Source organism: Anomaloglossus baeobatrachus, chromosome 3 (genome assembly GCF_048569485.1).
Source record: "Anomaloglossus baeobatrachus isolate aAnoBae1 chromosome 3, aAnoBae1.hap1, whole genome shotgun sequence".
Classification (NCBI taxonomy): domain Eukaryota; kingdom Metazoa; phylum Chordata; class Amphibia; order Anura; family Aromobatidae; genus Anomaloglossus; species Anomaloglossus baeobatrachus.
Genome location: NC_134355.1, coordinates 442,003,572 through 442,025,990, shown reverse-complemented (window position 1 = coordinate 442,025,990; position 22,419 = coordinate 442,003,572). Strand labels below are relative to the sequence as shown.

Here is a 22,419-nt window from a genome sequence, read left to right as displayed (position 1 = left end):
TTTTTCATCATACTGCACAGAAAAAAGTGAATAAAGAGCAATCAACAAGTCATATGTAAAAAAAAAATGGTAGAAATGAAAACGTTTAACCACCCGGCAAATACAAGCCTTCACTGTGAAAAAAAATAATAAAAAGTTACAACTCTCAAAATATAGACAAAAAGACTGACTGCACTCACCAAACTGACGTGTGAACAGGTGCATAACTGAACATGACATAAAATACAAAAAAAAAGACAGTTTGCACTCTGATAATGCTAAAGTATGGAAACCATGAATGTGTGAATTACTTAGCATTACTGCTAAGGAAAATCTAAGAAAAATGAGATATTTAGCATATATAAATGGCCATTTGTATATCTGCCCAGTTGCCCCTTCACGGCATATCTCGTAACTCGGTACCTACACTATGCTGAAGCCTCTCTATGGGTTAAAAACCTCCTGTGTATGGGCAAGTAGGAACCTGCTATATAGGGTAAGATTACCTTTGGCAAGTACAACTCTCAAAATATGCTGATGCAAAAACTAATTAATTTTTGTAAAATATAGTTTTTAATGTGTAAAAGTAGCAAATTATAAAAAAACTATATAAATCTGGTATCACTGAAATTGTACTAACCCGAAGAATAAATGGGTTTTGTCACTTTTACCGCACAGTGAACAGCACAGAAAAAAATATAAAAAACAATAAGTGAATTGCTGGTTTTTGTTCATTCTTCATCTGAAAAATCTGAATGAAATGTGATCAAAAAATGTTATGTGCATCAAAATGGTACCAAAAAAATCTCCAACTCATCGCTAAAAAATGAAGCCCTTATACATTCCTTTTTGCCAAAAAATAAAAATATTACAGCTCTCAGAATATTCAGACAGAAAAATTATTTATTCTAAAAATGCATTTTTACTGATAGAAGGAAAAGATTAAAAAACTATATAAATCTGTAATCATACCAACCAGCAGAAGAAAGCCATCTTATCGCAAATACCACAGAGTGAACAGCTCAAAAATAAAAAAAAAGAACTATTCATGTACTGCTGTCAATTTCCTCATTCTACCTCCCAAAAGTCAGAATAAGAATCGGTTCACATTTATTTTGCACTCTCTACTGAGCACTTACATCGGGGTTTCCAGGTAAATTCCGAAAACCGTATTTCAGACAAAGCTAACGTTGGAACCACCCGGTTAGAACGACTCCTCTTAACAACCATTCAGTTGCCTAGGACACCGTGTGCCTGGGCTCCCTCTAGTGGTTGTTCTTGTTATAGACAGCTCTTATTCTACAGTGGGGTGGATCTTATTACACACAGTGTCCTGACTCCTCCTAGTGGTGACATCACAGGCATATTTGCAATTCTCCAGAAAAAAAGCATGGTGTGAATGCTACAAAATAGTTACTACAGCCATAGATAAATTAATTAAGAGGTGCAAATTCTACAGTGGGGTCACTTTTGAGGGTTTTACTACTGTTCTTGCACCTTAGGAGGCTCTGCAAATGTCGGCCGCAAACTATTCCAGAAAAATCTGTTCTCTAAAATCCAAATAGCGCTCCCTCCTTCTCAGCCCTTCCATATGGCCAAACAGTAGTTTGTGATAATATATAGGGCATCACCAAGTGCTGGAGAAATTGCTCAATAAATTGTGGGGTCCATTTGTAGCTAATAAAAAAAATAACATTTTTACCACTAAAATGTTAAATTTCCATATCCCAATGTTATAATATTCTGTGAGACACCTGTGGGTTCAAAATACTCCGAGTGAGCTGCCGCTTTCTTTCTACTCCTGGACGTTCAAAATACTCACTACACCCCTAAGTGATTTGCTTAAGCAGTGGCAGAATCTGAGTTCCAAATACCAAGTCACGCTCCTTCCCATCTGATCCCTGCAGTGTTCAAATAGTAGTGTACAATCACATATACACTGCTAAGTTCAGTAAAAACTGCATAACAAATTGTCCTATCCATTTTGTCCTGTTACCCTTTGTGTAAATAAAATTTTCAGGCTAAAGTAAAATTTTAGCTAAAAAACCCTAAGTTTTTCCATTTTCACAGCCCGATCTAATAAAATTCTGTGTAGTTTGTGTTTAAAATTCTTACCACAGCAACAGATGAATTCATTATAAGGTTTAGTTTACCAACTGGGGTTACATGTGGGTATTTCTGCATTTTTGGCACCTCAGGGGCTCTGCAAATGCAACATGTTGTCCAATTTTCCATTCTAAAAATTGAATAGCGCTGTTCACTTTTCGAGTCTTGCCATGTGCCCAAAATTAGTATTTGACCATCTATGGGGTATCACTGTGTTCGAGAGAAATTGCGTAACAAACTATGGAGTTCATTTTCTCCTATTATCAATTGTCAAAATTAGAAATTTGGGGTTCAACTAAAAAAAGTAACTATCATTTTCACATCCAGATTTTAAAAAGTTCTTTAAAGCACTTTATGGGTGCCAAATAGCTCATTATTCCCCTGGATAAATTCCTTGATGGCTCTAGTTTTCAGAATGGGATCATTTGTGGGGTTTTCTGATGTTTTGGTACCTCAATGGTGTTATCTGCAAGACGCCCAATCATGTTGAGAATCGCACCGGACCAGCAATAGCGCAGTTACAGAAGTATGTGACGCAAGCTACCACTGCTAGTCAAGTCCTTTAGGCCCAGTATATTCTTCACCTTCTCCGAAAAGAAAGAGGAACTTTGATAGAGCGCTTCCCAGACTGCTGTCGCAGAACAGCTGGGGTCTGGTGTCACAGACGATGTCAGAGTCAGATAACAGAAGTAAATCTAAAACTAGCAGTGAAGTACTGAATAAGAATAATAAAGGGAAAACTAGGGACTATAGCTGTACCGCCCCGGGGCTCGGCTGGCAGCTGAGCCGCTCGGATCCGGGCGCATCGGTGGGAGGTTCGAGCACCTCCAGACCCAGGGGTCACGTCACTCTGAAGGGAAGCTGGCGCTACATGAGGGGGGGTGGTCTTCAGTGGGGAGGTTCACGGCCGGGGCCGTGGTGTTTAGGGATATAAGTTTGTGACACCACCCACGGGTTGTGGTGAGTGTGGACACCACCGCTGCTGTTAACTAGGCTCCTGGGACCGGTGTTGTGCAGCCTGGTGTTGACCCCTCCGTGGGCAGGGGGTGATGGTCCCAGGGCCCGGTGGTTGCGAGGTGCGGGCGTGTTAGTGCGGTGCGGTGTGCGGCCCAAAGGCACTGTTGTACTCACTATGACAGATACACCGGAGTCTCTGGTAAACCAAAAAGATGGTGGTAGTGATAAAGCCTTATTGTCCGTATTATACACTTATTGCGTATTGTCCGCCCTAGCCCCGCGCTGGGACGCCAAATGATAAAGCCTTAATTTAGGTTGATGCCATTCATATGATACGCATCTGTCCCTTTGACACCTGTATTCCAAATCTAATATTAAAGACCTTTATCGCATGCGATATCTATATTTACACAAATCAAAGACAGCCAGTCATGATGGATGTAGAATTCTGCTTTATTTGGGGAAGTAAAGGGTATAATATACAAAGACCCCTGGCTAAGGGCCAGGGGTGCCTACCATAATCCTATTGGTTAACTTGCAAAAACAGCTTACATTGAATAATATATATGTATGCATTTCATAATCTTATATTAAGCTAACTCAGCATGTATTAAAATAAAAGTATGTCTTATGATAAAGTGGAAAGTCCCATGTCTGAATTTACCAGACATGGGTGTGTTTAGATAGAAGAAGCTAAATCAAGGGCTATTTTGTTAGTCCAGCATTTTCTTGATTATATTCAATATGGATTCAATATGTATTTAATCCCATCCATAACAGTAGGTGCCCACAGCCGGCTGCGTCTGGTCCCCCACCCGGTTCGGTGGTTCCTGCCTTATTCCTGCACCTCGTTTTGTAGGTTTTGACTGCCTATGCCTCAGTGACGGTAGTCCGCTCCCCGGCTTTGTGTGTGTCTGGAGAGCCCGTTTGCCCGCAGATGCTGGCCCCTGGGATCTCTCTGCCTGAGCGGTGGCTTTCTATCCCCCTCGTTGGGCTGTTGTCTTCAGTCGGGACTTGGGTGGGAAAGGAACTAAGGTCCAGACCCCAATTCGACTCGGTCCAGTGGCTTCTGGGTTTCGTTCTGGGTCTGTGTACCCCTCCTGGTGTTTCCAGTCGGTTCCCCGGTTTGGTACTGGCGGGCCACTACCCTGTCCCGGTCCCTTACGGTTCCACCAGCCGTCTTCCCGGCTCCTGCAGGCGGCAACCACCGTCTGCCTCCTGGCCACAGGGTATCCGGGCTATGACCCAGATCCCTGACAGACGTTTACTCCTCCTAACTCCTCTCCTTTACAACTACTCCACTCTCCTCTCCCTCCTAACAGATCTGTTGTGTTTTCCCGCCTCAGGCTATCCGAACTCCTCGGTGGGTGTAGCCAACTGCCTGGCTCCGCCCACTGGTGTGAACGTCAAGACCTGAGAGGGGTGACTCGAGTTTTAAGGTTGGCTGCTGTTACCTTGTTTGGGGACGGGTGTTTGTGCAAGGGCCTGTCTGTGACTACCTGGCTAGTCCAGGGCATCACATTCCCCCTTGGTTTAATGCAGACCGTCCGCGGGCTGCCTGACCACCACCGGTTTATTTTTGTTTGCTGTTAAAGATAAACAGGAGAAACAGGTACAAGTATACTAAACTTTTTACAGTTTAAGGAGGCTTTGAAATCATCCCTTATGGGAGGCACATTCTTAAACATTGCACATATATAAAACATTTTTATTAATGGTAAACGGGACCGGGTACTTCCACTTGTCCACCAAAGTAAACCTAAACCTTGATGCTGCCTCTAAAACTAGGTCAGCACCCCTTTTCCCCAGTCCAGGAACGGGTGAAGGTCCGGGTATTGCCCATACGGGCCGGGTAAAAAGTTCCTTACCCGCCAGTCTCTCAGAGGCCCCATGTCCAGGGGACCCCTGGACCCGGAGGGTTGTCACCGGTTACTTTGGTGACGGGACCCCGGCCTCCTCTACCATAGGTCCTTCCTCCAGTCTGCCTCTACGGAGGCTGTGGGACCGAAAGGGTAGTCTGGGATTATTTACAAACCCAAAAGTTATTGGGTGGCCTGCAAGTTCTCGGCCATGTTCATTTTGAAACGGAACAAACGAGATTCAACAGGGTCACAACGAGGGCCAACAACAAATGGGGCAGTCGGGAACCAGATCCCGATCCGGATGGCCCATCGGGAGATGGGAGTTGACATCCCAACGGGAAAACAAAGATTTCCGCCTCCAGGTCCGGTTCAAAGATGAACCTCCATCCACGCTGGGGGTCAAACCGACGGACCTAGCCCTCGTAGGTCGGGCCCCGTAACCGATAAGTGGCGCTCCTCAAGTACTCCTATTCCTGGATGGTACGAGCTAGGACCTCTGCTCTCCGTTTCTCCCGGGCCTCTATTTCTCGGCCCAGCTGGTTCGGTCGCTGCTCCCAATACGCGGCATCTGCTTGCCCGGGTTCTCTCTGTGCGGGGGTCTGGCCCATCCGGAGCTCCCCAGTGTCGGCAACGACCGACACCCTCTGTGGAGAACCCTGCTGTGTCGCGGCCGCCTCTGCTGCTTGGCAGCGGCAACCCCGCGGGACCTCAGCCGAGGCCTGAGATCCGGGAACAACCAGCCTCACCTGCTGGGCCTTCTTCCGGGCAGCGCCCACCTCCTTCTTGGCCGGGCGAACTGCCGGGGTCTCTTCGGGCACGGTCACTTCAGGGCCTGACGGGCTGACACCGGAAGCGGGCATCTTCCGGGGTCTGTTCTTTCACGGGAGTGGGATCGGTGCAGGCCGAACGTACAGCCATCTGCGTGCTGCCTCCACCGGTGGATCCACGCTGGTGTCTGGGACGGGTTCCGCCACCGATGTCGGGGATGGTGGACCGGGTGGAGAGGCAGCGGCAACCGTCACGGGCGGTGAGGGAGACAGCATGGAGGGCAGGAGCAGACCGGGTCCCTCAGCCGCAGTGGCCTGTCCCTCCGGGACATAGGGGCGTGGGTCATATACCCTTTCCTCCAAAACTGCCGCCACTTCACGTGCCCACACGGCGGCAGCTATCCCCTCCATCTCGGCCACCCATGCTCCACTAGGAAACGCACCTGGGCTTGGAGACGGCAGCACATCTGCATGGTCTGGGCTTCCACCCACGCCTCTGTTCCAGGCGCGAGCTCCAGGATCTCAGGCTTGCCAGACGGGGCGGACATGGTGCACTGTCGGGGTCCAGGGACCAAACCGGTAGCAGACTCCTGGAGTCCCTGCCCTTTATCCACTCGGTCACATGGCACGGGATCTTCATCCGCCCCCCTTGGTCTTTACGCGGCACTCGGCGCTCTTTGTGTTCAGTTTTACTTTTCAGCTGCATGCTTTCCTGCACCACTCTGTTTCCAGGGGGTGGGGCTTCACTCTCCCACTCTTTTCGAGGGGAAGACGACTTTGGCGGGAAACTTCGCGCCAAAAGATGGCGGATTCAGCAATTTTTCAACGGGTCACCGCTGACTTCTACTTCAAGGCGCACTTCCACCGGTAAGTGGATGGGTTCAATCCTGTTTGTGATGCCAGAAGAGTCGATGTGTACCACCCCGGGGCTCGGCTGGCAGCCGAGCCGCTCGGATCCGGGCTCGTCGGTGGGTGGTTCGAGCACCTCCAGACCCGGGGGTCACGTCGCTCTGAAGGGAAGCTGGCGCTACGTGAGGGGGGATGGTCTTTGGTGGGGAGGTTCACGACCGGGGCCGTGGTGTTTAGGGATTTAAGTTCGTGACACCACCCACGAGTTGTGGTGAGTGTGGACACCACCGCTGCAGTTAACTAGGCTCCCAGGGACGGTGTTGTGCAGCCTGGTGTTGACCCCTCCGTGGGCAGGGGGTGATGGTCCTGGAGCCCGGTGGTTGCGAGGTGCGGGCGTGTTAGTGCGGTGCGGTGCGTGGCCCGAGGGCACTGTTGTACTCACTATGACAGATACACCGGAGTCTCTGGTAAACCAAAAAGATGGTGGTAGGTGCCCGCAGCTGGCTGCGTCTGGTCCCCCACCCGATTCGGTGGTTCCCGCCTTTTTCCTGCACCTCATTTTGTAGGTTTTGACTGCCTATGCCTCAGTGACGGTAGTCCGCTCCCCGGCTTTGTGTGTGTCTGGAGAGCCCGTTTGCCCGCAGACGCTGGCCCCTGGGATCTCTCTGCCTGAGTGGTGGCTTTCTATCCCCCTCGTTGGGCTGTTGTCTTCAGTTGGGACTTGGGTGGGAAAGGAACTAAGGTCCAGACCCCAATTCGACTCGGTCCAGTGGCTTATGGGCCTCGTTCTGGGTCTGAGTATCCCTCCTGGTGCTCCGGTTTCCAGTCGGTTCCCCGGTTCGGTACCAGCGGGCCACTACCCTGTCCCGGTCCCTTACGGTTCCACCAGCCGTCTTCCCGGCTCCTGCAGGCGGACACCACCATCTGCCTCCTGGCCACAGGGTATCTAGGCTACGACCCAGATCCCTGACAGACGTTTACTCCTCCTAACGCCTCTCCTTTCCAACTACTCCACTCTCCTCTCCCTCCTAACAGATCTGTTGTGTTTTCCCCCCCACAGGCTATCCGAACTCCTCGGTGGGCGTGGCCAACTACCTGGCTCCGCCCCCTGGTGTGAACGTCAAAACCTGAGAGGGTTGACTCAGGGTTTTTAGGTTGTCTGCTGTTACGTTGTTAGGGGACGGGTGTTTGTGCAAAGGCCTGTCTGTGACTACCTGGCTAGTCCAGGGCATCACATAGCCAGGGATTAGGAACCAGAAATAACCATAAGTTAATGCTGAGAAGTAAACAGAAGCTTACCAGAAACCACACACACACACACACACACACACACAGTGCAAGGGAACTTAATAAACAGCATTGGACTGGGTTAGGACCAGAGTTACAATAGCTAACCAATGCTACAGATTAAACTGAAATGATGCATGCCTCCCAGTTATGACCAAGGAGCCACTCCCTGCTCAGCTATACAGCAGGATGTATACATTCCCACATTAGCTCACAACAGACAAGGCAGCGTCCTGCTTTGCCTAGCAACTGGGAGACACAGCATCACATGCACTCGGGGCCACAAAATAAGTGGGAAGCACGGTACCCTGTGTCCCTGCATCACACGCCACTTTTACACACCCAGCACCATCTTGTATAGTTGTGCAACCAGACTGCATGAAAGCCCTGTCCTCAAATCGAACAGACCGGTGGGGAAGTGGAGGAGGATGATTGCGATCACAACAGATATTCCTAACATGGGGCCCTGCAAATGAGACGTGGTGCACGCAATCTTTTTCAGCCAAATTTGTGTTCCAAAATGCAAATATTGCTGTTTGCGTACCGAGCCCTGCTGTTTGTCCAAACAGAATGTTTTGACTACATGTGAGGTATTTCCACTCTCTAAAAAAGTGGATAACAAACTGTGGGGTCCACTTTTGGTGTTACTTCTTGATAAAATGAGGACGTTTGAGCTAAAGCAACATTTTTGTGGAAAAAAATGAAAATTTTCAATATGACGGCCTGATGTTATTGAATTCTGTGAAGTATCTGTGGGTTCAAAATGCTCACTATACCACTGGATATGGAGGAAATACTTGAGTGCTCTGATTTGAAAAATAGGGTAACTTGTGGTGAGTCTCTGTCGTTTAAGTACCTTAGGGGTCCTGCAAATGCAACATGGTGCCCGCAATCTATTTCAGCCAAATTTGTGTTCCAAAATTCAAATAGTGCTTTAGTGTCTATTTTGCTGTGCTGTCTCTTGTAAACGTGAATAAATGGGGGCTAAAGCAACAATTTTAGGTAAAATGTAAGGGGTGCAGTTTTTAGCATAGTGTCACTTTTGATTATTTTCTGTCACAAAGGCCTCTCTAAATCACTTTGAAATATTTGACTAATTTGCAATTTTTTCACAAATAAACACAAAAGATATCATCCTAAATTTGCCACTAACATGAAGTACAATGTGTCACGAAAAAACAGTCTTAGGCGGGCTTTGCTTATTACGACATCGCAAGCCGATGCTGCGATGTCGAGTGCGATAGTCCCCGCCCCCGTCGCAGGTATGATTTCTTGTGATAGCTGGCGTAGCGAAAATTATCGCTACGCCAGCTTCACATGCACTCACCTGCCCTGCGACCGTCGCTCTGGCCGGCGACCCACCTCCTTCCTAAGGGGGCGGGTCGTGCGGAGTCATAGCGACGTTACACGGCAGGTGGCCAATAGCGGCGGAGGGGCGGAGATGAGCAGGATGTAAACATCCCGCCCACCTCCTTCCTTCCGTATAGCCGCCGGCGGCAGGTAAGGAGATGTTCCTCACTCCTGCGGCTTCACACACAGCGATGTGTGCTGCCGCAGGAACGAGGAACAACATCGTACCTGTCGCGGCATCGGCATTATGGAAATGTCGGAGAATACACCGATAATACGATAACGACACTTTTGCGCTCGTTCATCGTATCATCTAGGATTTACACACTACGATGTCGAAAGTGACGCCGGATGTGCGTCACTTTCGATTTAACCCCACCGACATCGCACGTGCGATGTTGCAACGTGCAAAGCCGCCCTTAGAATCACTGGGATCCGTTGAAGCATGATATGTTAGATTTATTACCTCATAAATTGACACTGGTCAGATTTCTAAAATTTGTTCTGGTCAGGAAGGCCAAAAATGGGTCCATCACTAAGAGGTTAAGAGAATTTCAATACAATGATTCATGTTTATCTAATTTTACTCTTGCCAGGAAAACACAGGACTTTCATAACCGATGATACCGAACAAGTGCTCCAAGCCAAACACCTTATTCTGCATCCCAAATACAAGACCAGTACATTTCAGAATGATATTGCCTTGGTGGAGCTATCCCGTAAAGCTTACCTCCATGATTATGTCATACCTGTTTGCTTACCGGAAGTAGAGGTTCAGCCAGGTACTGCAGGTTCTACTTAGAGTATAAAGATTGGATAATGTAATCATTTGATGCTATGTGATACATTTTAATTTATTTAATACCACAAATTGAAATTATATTAATCAGTGTAACAAATTTAGATTTCTTTACTTTCAGATAACTTTGTAATGGTGAGTGGATGGGGCAAGCAGTTCTTGAAAAAACGGCCTGCGGCTCTTATGGAGGTAATCCATCTTTCTTTCTAATTGTGGGAAATATCCACCACTGAGGATATTTTCAGTTAACTTTGGAGCTTGCCATTACCTAACTGTGTATTGTACACTCCACTAGAATTCTCATTGCTAGTTTCAGCCATTGTTAAAGAAACACATGATTTGCATACTAGAATTCACTTGCTCACAAAAGTCTCCTCCGATTCTATCAACAAATTCTTTAATTCTTTTGAGAAGCTGCTGAGACTCTAGTCGGCACCTGACTCAACTATGCAAATTGCAGACGGTCCTAACCTTCTGTACACTACACCACACCATTAGGAAGAACATTTAGAACAAATAGGACTTTGTGTGCCATATATTAGGTAATGCATAATCAATCTAAAAATGCCCCTACGCGTCTCGCCAAAGCTTCATGAGGGGGAGAAGTATGCAGTCTGTAGGCACCGTTTCCAAACTACATACTTCTCTCCCTCATGAAGCTTTGCGAGACGTGTAGAGGCATTCTTCCACATAGACTTGGTGTGACCGAACCCTATTTACATGGGTGAGTTCCACTGTTTTCCATTAGGATTTATCTTAGTACCTGTGAGTTTATGGAAAACCTAATAGTGTAGCACCAAATGCACCTTAATTGTTTTTTGTAGTCCAGCCCCACAGGCTTTAGACTGGTTATTAGGCAGCCTTTACGATTTATGTCCATATGGTGGTTCCACACCCCCCCCTCTCATTTTTTTTTTTTATTCCATCTAGTGGATTTAATTTTACTCCTTGTTTGGTAAGAATTCTATTTATATTGGTCCGCCTTTCACATTCTACCATTTAGGGAATTTCTTTGCCATTGTTTCCATGTCCTCATTTTATCTTGATGAAATCTTTTCTATTTTTGAGCTGTATTTATTATGATGACCCAGGTATATTTTTGTAAGCAATAAAAAATGTTTTATACGCATTAAATATGGGTTGGGCTAGATTGATTATGCATTACCTAATATATGGCACACAAAGTCCTATTTGTTCTAAATGTTCTTGTCAAGTATTTAGACGTGCCATTACGGCTAGCAGAGAGCAGTGATAGTGACTCCCAATTTACGGTATTGTTTGATATTACACACCATTAGGAGTTAGCAAACCGCAGGTGTCATGATTTTAGCATGGCTTTGACTCTGCAGAACCAGTGCATGTATGTTGTCTCCGAGGTTAGGTTTAAGTGGAGGGGTCTGTTTTGGTCATGACTCATTCCGGAGGTCACGTCACCATACCTTGGTATTGTTACCTCTGGGATGCCACCAGTAATATTTCCTGTTCTGCAGCGTGCAACTGGTTCCTGTGAGTGTACTCTGATCAAGTCCTGCTACCCAGTACCGTTCACCCTGACTTCTGTCCTTCCTGACTCCAGTCCTGCCCGGCCTGACCTCTCTGCCCTTCTGATTCCAGTTCTGTTCCATATCTTCAACTTAACTCCCTCCTCTATGCGTACTTGTCCTCCTTAACCTCCATCTCTCCTGCCCGATCTGTCATCCCTGTTCTCCTGACCCTGGTCTCGTTACATGTCCCAAAAAAGTGGTGCACCTGTAGTGTTCTCATTTTTTGAGATATGGGGCTCATTGATGGCTTATTTTTTTGTGTCTTAAGCTAACATTTTTAATGGTACCATTTTTGAGCAGATGCACCTGTTATTGCATTTTGCACAAAATTTGCAATGAGCAAAAATTGTAATTTTGGCCTTTAAATTTTTTTTGCCACTATGTCATTTACTGATCAGATTAATTGATTTTATATTTTGATAGATTGGGGATTTCTGAACCCAGTGATAAAAAATGTGTGTATATTTTTTATTTTTTAATCCTTTCATTTTCAATGGGGCAAATGAGGGGTGATTTGAACACTTAGGTTTTTTTATTTTTTTTACATTTTTTTAGTCTCTCTAGTCCCCCTAGAGAGTTATAAGCAACAGCAATCTGATCGCTGATTCATTTCTATTGATCAGAGCTGTAGAGCTCTGATCAGAAGAAATGCTGCTCTCCTGTTACAACTGCTGCTCTGTCGCGTCACAGGGCCTCCGATGGCAGGGGAAAGGCGTGTTCCTCGCTGCACTGATTTAAATCGCTCTGTCACATTTTGACAACGATATTTAACCCTAGAATGCGCAACCATAGAAATCTACCATAGAAAACAAATAACCTAGCAGGCCTGCGAGGCCCCAGGTATGCGTTCTGGGTTAAGGAGTGAACAGGTGCGAATAGATCGTGCATCCATGCACCTGCAAGGCACACATGTCCACTGTTCAAATCAACAGACATGTGCGGAGATCACCGCTAGCACACCGCAGGAGGAAGCGGTGACCACCTCTTTATGATTTAGGATGTACATCCTTGGTGGTGAAGGGGTTAACAAAAATGCAAAATGAATAAATGAAAGAGAAATCAATTATACCAAACAGGTGATAATGATCATCATTTCCTCATGTAGTTTGAAACACAGTCATTAACTGAAATAGCTGTATAAGATGATTAAAACTGGGAGAGAAACAGCCAAGCTGTACTACAGAGGTGAGGGTGTGGAAGACAGTTTCATGCCACAGGTCATGGACCATGGGAAGACTGAGGACAACAACAAAACGCAAAGTAGCTATACTGCATCGGTAAGCTCTATCCCAGGCAAAGATTCCAAAGTAGAATGTGGTTAAACTCTTTTGAAGAAGCACCAAGATATAGTTGAGGACCATAATATCAGTGGTTGGCAAAGGATACTTAATGCAGATGATGTAAGACACATTCTGCTTACTTCTCTTTGAAATTGAATGATGTCTAGCAAATCCATCAGCTTAGAAGTGATGATATGGCCCTCAAAAATCTCTGATCTCAACATTACTCATGGTGTCTGGGATGACATAAAAGTACAAAAAGACTGACCCGCACATCCAACAGGTATGAAAGGTGCTGGTGCTAGCTGAAAACACAGTATAACTGCAAAACATAATCAGCTGAACACTGAAATGCTAATAATGAATAAGGGAACTCTGGTATTGCATTACTGCTATAGGAATATTTGAAAAAAGAGATATTTAGCAGATGTTTTGGCCAATGTATGTGAGCCCGGTTACCAGCGGCAAGGTATTTTGTGTATACTGGGAACCTACCATGCAATTCCACTCTCTGGGTAAAAAAAACTCCATGTCTGGGCAGCTAGACTAAAAATCTAACTTGAAATGCCACTATCTGGGTTCAAACCTCCATGTCTGGGCAACTAGATTCCAGCTATAAAGGGGAGTGAACACAGAGACTACCTTGTCGATGGTACTGGGCTCACATACATTGGCCAATACATAAGCTAAATATCTCTTTATTTCAAATATTCCTATAGCAGTAAAGCAATGCCAGAGTTCCCTTATTCATTGTTAGCATTTCAGTGTGCAGCTGTATATGTTTTGGGATTACATAAAGGGACAGAAGGATTTGTACAAGCCTTTATCCACAAAAGATATGGTTAAGTTAAGTTAAGGTCTAAAATATGTTTGGAAAAACCTTCTTGCTGCATTCCTTCAAAAACTGTGTGGAAGTGTACTAAGGAGAGTTGATGCTTTGATGGTGCTTTGAAGATCAAGGATGGTCACAACAAATATTGAATTAATTTAGATTTCTCTTTTGCTTTTTCACTTAGCATTTTGTTAATTGATCAGATTAAACTATTAACACTTCTATTTATGAAAACATTCTTACATTGAAACAATGTTTCCCCACCTGCCTAAAACCTGCACAGTATTGAATATTATTAAATGGATCTATCACAGACTTAGTGAAGCTTGTGTTACTTTGAAAATCTTTGACAAAATGGCTGTATAATCCGTTGTTAATCTTTACATGCTTAAATCGTAACCACCATTTTAATTTTTATGTCATAAATTAATAGTACACATGAAAATAAGCAACTGAGATAGGAAATTGCAGTTATTAATGATGAGATTCTATGTAGCTAGAGGAGGGAGGAGCTCGGCCTTTAGCTCCTCCCTCTGCCTCTAGCTCCTTCTTCTGCCTCTAGCTCCTCCCTTCCTAGTAATGTCAAAGTCTTCACAGAATGCAATCTGCTGCTGAGTGCCTATGCTCCACATTTTGGGAAATCTTAGGACTTGAACCACTATTATTTAGTATTACTGCATTGGAAGAATCCCTGGTGTGCAGAAACCAGCAATGCCCCTGTAAGTTACATCAGTTGCATGGGCAGTGCTGGTTTCTCCAAGCTGGGAAATCTGCCAATTCGCACTGACAGTGCACTCTGCTTTGTGTTGCCAGCTCGTTACTAGTGATCTGAGCTGGAAACAAACCACACAGTGCATAGCGCCCAGCGACCAGAGCAACCCCTGAAACAAGAGACTCCAATGACACTTCTTTTGACTATCCCAGCACGCACTGGGATTCTGAAGCTAAGCCTTATCAAACCAGAAGAGGGTGGAAAACAAATCAATAGCAGTTAGATACTGTAGTTCGGGAATGGTAGGGAATTTTTAATGCAGCCATATAAAAAATTAGTATAGATAAAGGGAATAAAAGGTAAGGATTTAGATGAAATGTCTTCAGCCTTCAGAGCACCCCTTTAGCCCCTTCACGACCTAGGATGTATATATGTACGTCCTAGGTCGCGTCCCCACAGTTACAGCGGGCTCACATGGTGGGTAATCCCCGCACATGTCTATTGATCTGATCAGCAGATATATGCAGTTAACTGACGTGGGGGATCGGAAAGATCATGGGGCACCAATGGGTTGGTGTGGCAGAACGGGTTCAGATGATGAACCCTGTCGCTATCATGACTCTTCCTGTGAATCCCAGCAGAGCGCCAGCACTCACAGGAACACAGCATTTCTGCTGATTAGAGCCATGCTAAAGCATCGCTCTGGTCAGCACAAGCGATCAGACTGTGTAGGGATAAAGTCCCGTAGGGGGACTAATAAAATCAGTAAAAAAAAAAAAAGTAAAACAAGTTTTAAAAAATATTAAGAATAAAAAAACCTAAAAGCTTGAATCACCCCCTTTTTACATTATTGAAAATTAAACAATAATAATAAAAATACACATATTTGGCATCACCACATTAAGAAATGCCCGCTCTATCAAAATATAAAAACAATTGATCTGAACAGGACACGGCGTACATGAAAATATTTCCAAACGCTAATTTTATGGTTTTTTGGACGTCGCAACATTGCATGTAATGCAATAACAGACAATCAAAACACTGCATGTGTGCAAAAATTATATACCGTAATTAAAAAGACCAGCTCAAGATGCAAAAGAATAAAGAAATAAAGTCACTGACAAAGCCGCAATTATTTTTTTTTACAAACTTCTGCATTTTTTTTACCGCTTAGATAATAGTAAAACTATACATTTTTGTTATCTACAAATGCATACTGTCCTGGGGAATCATATTACCAGGTCAGTTTTTCAAAATAGTGAACAATGTGAATAAAAAAAAGTCCAAAACAATCCTGAAACTGCACTTTTTTACAATTTCAACACACTTGGATTTTTTTCGCCTTTTCCGGTTCAATATGGCACAGAATGAATGCTGTCATTCAAAGGTACAACTCTTCCACCAAAAAACAAGTCCTCATATGGCAATATTGACAGAAAAATAAAAAAGTTATGGCTCTTGGAAAAAGGGGAGGAAAAAACAAACCTAAAAATCATAGGGGGCTGAAGGGGTTAAGTATATAAAATTTGATTTCTTTAGCAAAAGCAATACATTTTGAAAATCATATGACATTTTGGGCTATAAAGGCGGACCTTCATCATATACTAGGGCATGTAAAGAAAAACAAAAATTGAACTAAAAATCTAATAATACAGAAATATGAATGTATATAAAACATGTAAAAATCATATGATGCCTGATTGGTACAGGATTTTACCATAAAATGCATGACTATCGTGTGAACCCCACCGCTGTCTCACAAATTATTTTCAGTAATATTGTATACTAGCTGTAGTACCCGGCATTGCCCAGAATAGTAACTGTCTCTCTCATGCTTCCTCTCTCCCACTCCACCTCTCTGACTGTCTGTCTTCCTCTCTATCTCTCTTTCTGTCTGTCTCCCTCTCTGTCTGTCTCCCTCTCTGTCTGGGTGTCTCTCTCTCTGTCTCCCTCCTGTCTCCCTCCATTTCTGTCTGTCCCCCTCTTTGTCTATCTCCCTCTGTGTCTGTCTCCCTCTCTGACTGTCTGTCTCTCACTCTGCCTTTCTCCCTCTCTATCTCTCTCTGCCTTTCTCTTTCTGTGTGTGTCTCTGTATCTATGTCTGTCTCTGTGTGTCTCTGTCTCTGTGTCTTTGTGTCTGTGTCTCTTTGTGTGTCTCTCTATGTCTGTCTCTGTGTGTCTGTGTCTAGTTCTGTGTGTGTGTGTGTGTGTGTGTGTGTATCTGTGTCTCTATCTCTATGTTTCTCTGTCTCTCTGTGTGTGTCTCTGTGTCTGTGTCTCTGTGTGTGTTTCTATCTCCATGTGTCTCTGTCTCTGTGTCTCTGTGTCTCTTTGTCTTTGTGTGCCTCTGTCTCTTTGTGTCTCTGTGTGTGTGTCCCTGTCTCTGTCTCTCTGTGTCTCTGTATGTCTCTGTCTGTGTGTGTCTGTCTGTGTCTGTCTCTGTGTGTCTCTGTCACTGTGTGTCTCTGTTTCTGTCTCTGTGTGTGTCTCTGTGTCTCTGTGTGTGTCTGTCTCTGCATGTGACTGTGTGTCTGTGTCTCTGTTTCTGTGTGTGTCTCTGTGTGTCTCTGTGACTCTGTTTCTACCCATATCATATTACCTCACACATAAGCTTCTTATACTAAGAATATCCTTCATTCCTATAGCAACTAATCACAGCTCCTATTAATGACATGTAGTTCCCAGCTTCATTGACTTTAATGTAAGCAGGTTTAATGTTGAATAACTATAAAGTGCAGGGTTAAATTTTCCCCTCAAACATAGTCTATGTCGTCCTCTGAGTCAAATAAGGCAGCTGTGCAAAATTTCGTGATTGTAAATACGACAATGCGGACATACATACACACATACACTCAGCTTTATATATTAGATATATCTCAGCAACAGCAAAAATGTCTTATTTCCAGCCGCAACTAGGCATATATGTCCGAAATTGATGTCCGACAGAGCACATTGTGACCCCATCTGCACCATTATAGTCAATAGCCCAGTCAGTGTTGTAACGTCCTGGGGGTGGATTCACGGGACCGTGCAGCGGACTCCCCCAGTGAGGCAACCTGGAGCTAACCCCTATACAGGGACTGTCCGATCACCCCACCAGAGGGCCTAGATGCACGGTAGCCGGAATACTAGGGTTACGGGAGAAGAGTCCTTCAAGGATCCGAACAGGAATGTCTCTGAGTCCAACGGGCACTGTAGGCAGGACAGATGACAGGGACCGGATACAGGTACCGGGAAGGAACAGCAGATGGGGTCCGGGTCCAACGAGACGTGCAGGCTGACGTTTCCCAGGTGAAGTCGGGAATCGGTGACGGGTTCAGGCTGATGGTAGATGGCGGGATCCTCAGCAGACAGTCACCGGGGAACTTCCTGGGGAATCAGACGTCAGGACTGGATTAGGGTGGCCGGCGGGTTCTGCGGAAGAGACAGGGTTAAATGAAGGCAAGGCACAAAGGGACCTGAAAACCTAGCTCAGGGAACACGTTGATCAGTCACCGCCCACATGGAAAGGAAGTCCTAATATACCCTGTACCTCTAAATGACCATATCCTGTTTCCGGGACGCTGGCCCTTTAAGAAGAGGTAAGTGAGCGCGCGCCCTAATGCGCATGCACGAGGCTCGTGTGCCGGAGACCAGAGCAGGAAGCGGTGCAGGAGATACAGGGAGACCAGACAAGGTGTCCTGGGTCGCAGGGGGATGCCGGGACCGGCGGGCAGGAGGCACGGAGGATGCAGAGGAGGGAGAGTGAGTAGGGCAGCCGCGGGCAGAAGGATCGGGAACCGGAGCGATGAGTGACTGATGGCGCCGGGACCCGGGGAGCATGACAAGTGTAAACATCCAAATCCCATTTTGCGGTACTGCGACGTAAGCAATGACAGAACCACTTAATATATGCTGAACAAAGCCTTTGGTAATGAATTCTGCAGTTCATACAAAAGTACGCCATTTCCGTTCTAGACCAGAATATTTCTATTCCTACCTACCTATTGCTCTTGAATGGCAACGCTTACGGTCTCATACAAGTCAGCCTTGCAGCCAATACACTGCAATGTGACATCACTTCCGCCCTTGGCCGGAACACGTCATTTGTCTGAAGCATGACGCAAACTGTGACATCAACTCTATTGCCCCTTACCGCTCTATAGCTGTGCACAACACTGCATATGAGCGCCATACTATAAGTGATTTTTCGCATTATTACAAGCACTAAAATCAGAGACTTCATTTCTTCACTCTATTTCCTGATCTGCAATCATGTAAGAAGTTTGTTTTATTGCTGATTATTATATTACTCTCTTTTTAGCCAACTGTTATGTCACAGATTTACACTATCCACATTCTCTCTTCCCAGATGGTAAGAACCGTGTAGTCTGTAGGAAGACATTTTCTGAGTAGTATATATCAAAGTTTATATGTCAAAAATCCTGCACATAAAAAAATTGCTTACTCTTTTTAATCCTGTGTATCTTATGTAGTGATGGACGAACCTGAACTATAAAGTTCAGGGTCCATGCACGGATCCTGAACATGGACTTCTCAGGGAAGGCGGTGTTGCTGTTTGGCCAGCCGGATAATAATTAAAAGAAAAGGAAGAAGAAAGCAAAATGGGGATTAAAGCAGGACAATTATACTTACTGAGTTTGCGCGCAGCTGTCACACTGCTTCCAGGTCCGCTCATTCAATCTCATGAATATTCACTGCTTCCCCAGCCCACTATATGTGACAACATCTGTGATTGGTTGTGTAGCACCCCACAGGACCTGCAGAGTTTACTCGTCACCAGACCAGTAGTTTTGTGGAGTTGCTGTGAATGGCCTGACCCGGCTCCGTGGCCCCGTCGGCTACATGCAAAGAGAGTCCAAGGGGGGATGAGGGTTTGCTTTGCAGTGCAATCTGTAGTTTAGTTGCCGCTGTGAGATGTTGCTCTCCTACGAGGCTGATGTTACCGCAGCTCCGATAGTCCAGCTCCTCACAGGTGGAGCGAGTCCCAGAGAGGACGGTGGCAACAAGGGGAAGGACCATTGGCACCGAAGCACGGGGTGGCTGCACCGGCAAATCAGAGTCTTGCACAGGGGCTGCAGTTCCTGGTGTTTTGTTTACAGTTCGTGTGCTGCACCCGTAGAGTACCGGTCATCACAGTGATGGGCCCCAGCCGATTCCGGATGAATCAGAGGTCACCTCCGATGTTGTGAAGCGTGTGAGACCTTCCTCCATTGCGCTATGTAATGTGGATCCCCATGGCGTGAAACTACTTGGGGACCCCAGTGTCCTTGGCTTTAGTTGCCATCCCGTATGCAGGCAGTGCGAAACTTGTTATGGATCCGACCGTGGCCATGGCTCCTGTCTCTATATGCTGCTGTGCCCTGGGATCTCTGTGGTTTGCAATGGGATGTGAAATCCCCTTTCCCTGGCAGATTCTGTTGGCGCAACATGGAGTGTATGCCACCCTAGGATTCTGCACCCTGACTGCGCCGGTCCCGAAGGGGCTGTTGGGGCTCACCCTCTGGATACCAAGTTGCTCCTCTGTCTCACAGCTCCACCCGGTCGCCTCCATGGGCTGCAGTTTTATTCACAGTTCGTGTGCTGCACCCACAGAGTACCGGTCATCAAAGTGATGGGCCCCAGCAGATTCCGGATGAATCAGAGGTCACCACCGGTGCTGTGAAGCATGTGAGACTTTCCTCCATTGCGCTCTTTAGTGTGGATTCCTGTAGTGTGAAGCTACTTGGGAACCCCAGTGTCCTTGGCTTTAGTGCCTTCCAGTACGCAGGCAGCGCGAAACTTGTTATGGACCCAACCGTGGCCATGGCTCCTGTCTCTATATGCTCCTGTGCCCCGGGATCTCTGTGGTGTGCAATGGGACGTGAAATCCCCCTTCCCTGGCAGATTCTGGTGGTGCAACGAGAAGTGTATGCCACCCTAGGATTCTGCACCCTGACTGCGCCGGTCCCGAAGGTGCTGTTGGGGCTCATCCTCCAGCTACTGAGTTGCTCTTCTGTCTCACAGCTCCACCCGGTCGTCACCTGCTTCTCTCTCTCTCAGTCTGCCCAATACCCGGTCGGCCCCTCTGGTGGAGCCATTCAGCATCCCCACAGAGGCCTTGCTCTTCTCTGCCCCAAGCTGTTCTCTCTCCTGCGTGCAAACTGTTCTGAGGTAAAACTTGATCTGAAGTGAAACTGTGTGTGCTCGCTCACTTCCCCAGACAGCCCCCACCTTTCTGATGACTCACCAGTAGTGGGGAAAACTTGTTGCTATGGTGCCCACCTGTGTTGTGTAACTGCTGGCTGGCTGTGTTGTGTAAGCTATGAACACCAGTGGTTAACCTCTTCTTACCCAGGATGAGCATTGAATCTTAAGTCAGATGCAATACCCTGTGGCAACTGAAGCCTCAGGCGTGCCACTGTTGCAGTCAGAATGCTGGTGTGCCGACATCTGTGATTGGTTGCCCTCACACTAGCTTTCTGGGTCCACGAAGTTGAGTGTAAAACTAATAAATAACTGGAAAAAATGACATATGGTCCCCCAGCTGTGTGTATTATCTTGGTTGTGTATCAAAATACAAGCGAACCCATGTGATTTTTTTATGTAAATAAGTAATTTTAAAAAATGGTGTAGGGTCCTTCCCAAATTTGATACCCAGCCAAGATAAAGCAGACATCTGTGTGCCTGTCTGCTCTCCGCAACCTAAAAATAACACCTCGCAGCCAACCCAGAATTGTTGCATCTATTAGATGCAACAATTCTGGTGCTTTAACCAGCTCATCCCGATTGCCCTAGAGCGGTGGCAATCGGGGTAATATAAAGGGTTAATGACGACAGCTGTGGTTCGACAAATATTCACAGCTGTCATCAAGTCTGAGGTTAGGTCTATGAGAACCCCCATTACTAACCATTTAAAGGGGTGGTTCACCCATTTTTTTAATTTTCTGTATGAGTTCTACTTACCATTCTAGGCGTTTTCTCCATTGGCTTCTGTTTCCATTTCTGGCACTGAGCGGCGCTATCCTGCACGCTCAGTGCCTGTCACATGACCCCCTGGAGCTGTGGCCGCCAGTATCCTCTGACGTCCCGGCAATTCCGGGCTCTCAAACTTGTCGGGTACATCAGAGGAGGCTGGCACCACTCAGATTGAGTGACAGGGCTGTGGGCGGTGACTACCGTACGGCACAGCCCAGTATCGAGGGGAGGAGCAGGAGGACGTCAGTGTGGAGCCAGCTAAGTGTCCTGCAGATGGTGAGGAACGGGGCGCCAGTGTGCAGTACATGGGGGGTTCTTCAGCTGAAATCCCCCCCTGCACGTAAGTATCTGATCACACTCTCCACCCGCCCGCTCTGCTGTGTTGTCAGGAGAGCGGCCAGTGTCGGGCAGTGTGATCATGTGCTCCTCCCAGCAGCACTGCAGGATGCAGCAAGACACTGACAGGCATGTCACAGCTGTGCTCTGCCATCTGTCCTGCTGCATGGGACCAACTGTCTGCACTCTGTCACCTGCACCACAAGTCACAGAGTGGAGACAGTTAATGACAGAGCACCTCTGCCCCCCCTCTTCTTTCCCCACTCTCTTCTCTCCCCCCACTCTTCTCCCACTCCCCTCTTCAATTCGCAGTGGGGGGCCCAGAAAGTTTGTGCACCCTGCACTGCGGATTCCAATCCCCAGCTGCCTAGTTGTACCTGGCTGGACTCCAAAATTCGGCGAAGCCCACGTCATTTTTTTTTTTTTTTAATTTCATGAAATTCATGAAATAAAAAAAAAGGGCTTCTCTATATTTTTGGTTCCCAGCCGGGTACAATTAGGCAGCTGGGGGTTGGGGGCAACCCGTAGCTGCCTGCTGTACCTGGTTAGCATACAAAAATATGGTGAAGCCCATGTCATTTTTTAAAAAAAAAGTGTTCAGGCCAAAACCTTTATAAAAAAAAAAAAATGCTTCCCTGGATTTCTATTGCCAGTGAAAGTAACACCAAGCAGCGGGGGTTAGCAGCCAGTAGCTGCTTGGGTTACCCTTAGCAATAGAAAATGCAGCGGGAGCCCACAAACAAGTGATTTTTTGTTTTTTTTATTTTTAATGAATTTTTAAAAAAAAAATCTACATGGG

General features: G+C 46.2%; 1 protein-coding gene across 1 annotated transcript in view; it reads left to right on the top strand.

Moving 5' to 3' along the window:
* LOC142297266 (mannan-binding lectin serine protease 1-like) overlaps positions 1-22,419 on the top strand; it is a 94,178-nt gene that overhangs the window by 45,244 nt on the left and 26,515 nt on the right. The window contains exons 3-4 of the mRNA XM_075341521.1: positions 9,754-9,939; positions 10,078-10,145. Coding sequence (XP_075197636.1) covers positions 9,754-9,939; positions 10,078-10,145 — 254 coding nt within the window. The remainder of the gene's footprint in view (positions 1-9,753; positions 9,940-10,077; positions 10,146-22,419) is intronic.